The sequence below is a fragment of the Austrofundulus limnaeus genome, unplaced genomic scaffold (assembly GCF_001266775.1).
Source record: "Austrofundulus limnaeus strain Quisiro unplaced genomic scaffold, Austrofundulus_limnaeus-1.0 Scaffold3243, whole genome shotgun sequence".
NCBI classification, from domain to species: domain Eukaryota; kingdom Metazoa; phylum Chordata; class Actinopteri; order Cyprinodontiformes; family Rivulidae; genus Austrofundulus; species Austrofundulus limnaeus.
In genome coordinates this window covers 1,339-2,658 of record NW_013955645.1, presented here as the reverse complement: position 1 = coordinate 2,658, position 1,320 = coordinate 1,339, and the positions used below count along the sequence as shown (strand labels likewise).

At 40.7% G+C, this 1,320-nt stretch overlaps 1 protein-coding gene across 1 annotated transcript in view; it reads left to right on the top strand.

Annotated features, from left to right (window-relative positions):
• The window catches only part of LOC106511803 (uncharacterized), a gene marked incomplete at both ends in the record, with an annotated part of 4,393 nt that overhangs the window by 2,151 nt on the left and 922 nt on the right, over positions 1-1,320 (top strand). The window contains 1 exon segment of the mRNA XM_014000537.1: positions 40-1,276. Within this exon segment, the coding sequence (XP_013855991.1) occupies positions 40-1,276 (1,237 nt within the window).

The following is a 1,320-nucleotide window of genomic DNA, read 5'->3' as shown; positions in this document are numbered from 1 at the left end:
CACCATACCAGTATTTAACGGAGAACCGTTGGAATACAGATCTTTTATTGGAGCCATCGAACATGGAATCGAGAGTCGCACCGAGAATGATCGTGATCGACTTCAGTTTTTGCTGCAATACACAAGTGGACAACCACACGAGTTGGTTAAGAGCTGCATTCATATGGAACCTTCAACAGGATATGCTAAAGCTAAACAGATGTTAAAGGAGTTCTTTGGAGATGACTTCAAGATTTCAGAGGCCTACATTAAAGAGGCTTTAGATTGGCCAGCAATTAAACCAGAAGATGGACATGCTCTTCAGTCCTTTGCACTTTTTCTCACTGGCTGCTCCAACACAATGATAGATATTAGCTACCTAGAAGACTTGGACAACACAGCTAATATAAAGTCTTTGGCAAATAAACTGCCATACAGGCTCAAAGAATCATGGAGAAAGGCTGCCTGTGACCTGCAAGAAAGGACCAAGAAAAGAGCTAAATTCAAGGACTTTGTTGACTTTTTGAACCAGCAGGTTAAGTACCTTTTACATCCCCTCTATGGAAACTTAAAGGACACCACCATAACCACAAAAGAATCTACTAAACCAAAACAAAAACAATACATGGAATCATCCAAACCAAAGAAGGTGTTTACCACAACCGTTGTTCCACAAAAGACAGAAGATGACAAACAAGAATCTTCAAAAACACCACCTACAACAACAGAGACTACCACCAAACCTTGCATTTATTGTAGTGGAGAGCGCCACAGCCTCACAGTTTGCAAAAAATTCAAGAGCAAGCTACATAAGGACAAAATTGAATTCTTGAGAAGCAAAGGTTTGTGTTTTGCATGTTTGAAGCAAGGTCATATGAGTAGCAGTTGCAAGCAGAAACTTAAGTGTCAAGAATGCTTAAGATGTCACCCCACATCTTTACATATTACAGCCAAAGGCGCTAAAGAAGAGTCAACGAAAGAAAGTTATGAACAGCAATCTGTAACAACTGCTTTAGTACAAACAGCTGAAACCTGTGGTGTCACCGGGGCCGGTAGGGATGATTGTGTCCTATCGATCATTCCAGTGTGTGTTAAGGCACAAAAGGGAACCAAGACAGTGACAACTTATGCATTTTTAGATCCTGGTAGCTCAGCTTCCTTTGCTACAGAGTCACTGATTAATCAGTTGAACATGAATGGGCGCAACATCAACATTTCATTGCGAACTATGGGAAATGAATCAATTGTGAATACACGCATTGTGACTGGTTTGGAGGTCAGCAACTTGAACACCAACCAATTTGTGGAACTTTCTGAGGTTTATTCACAAAAGGAAATTCC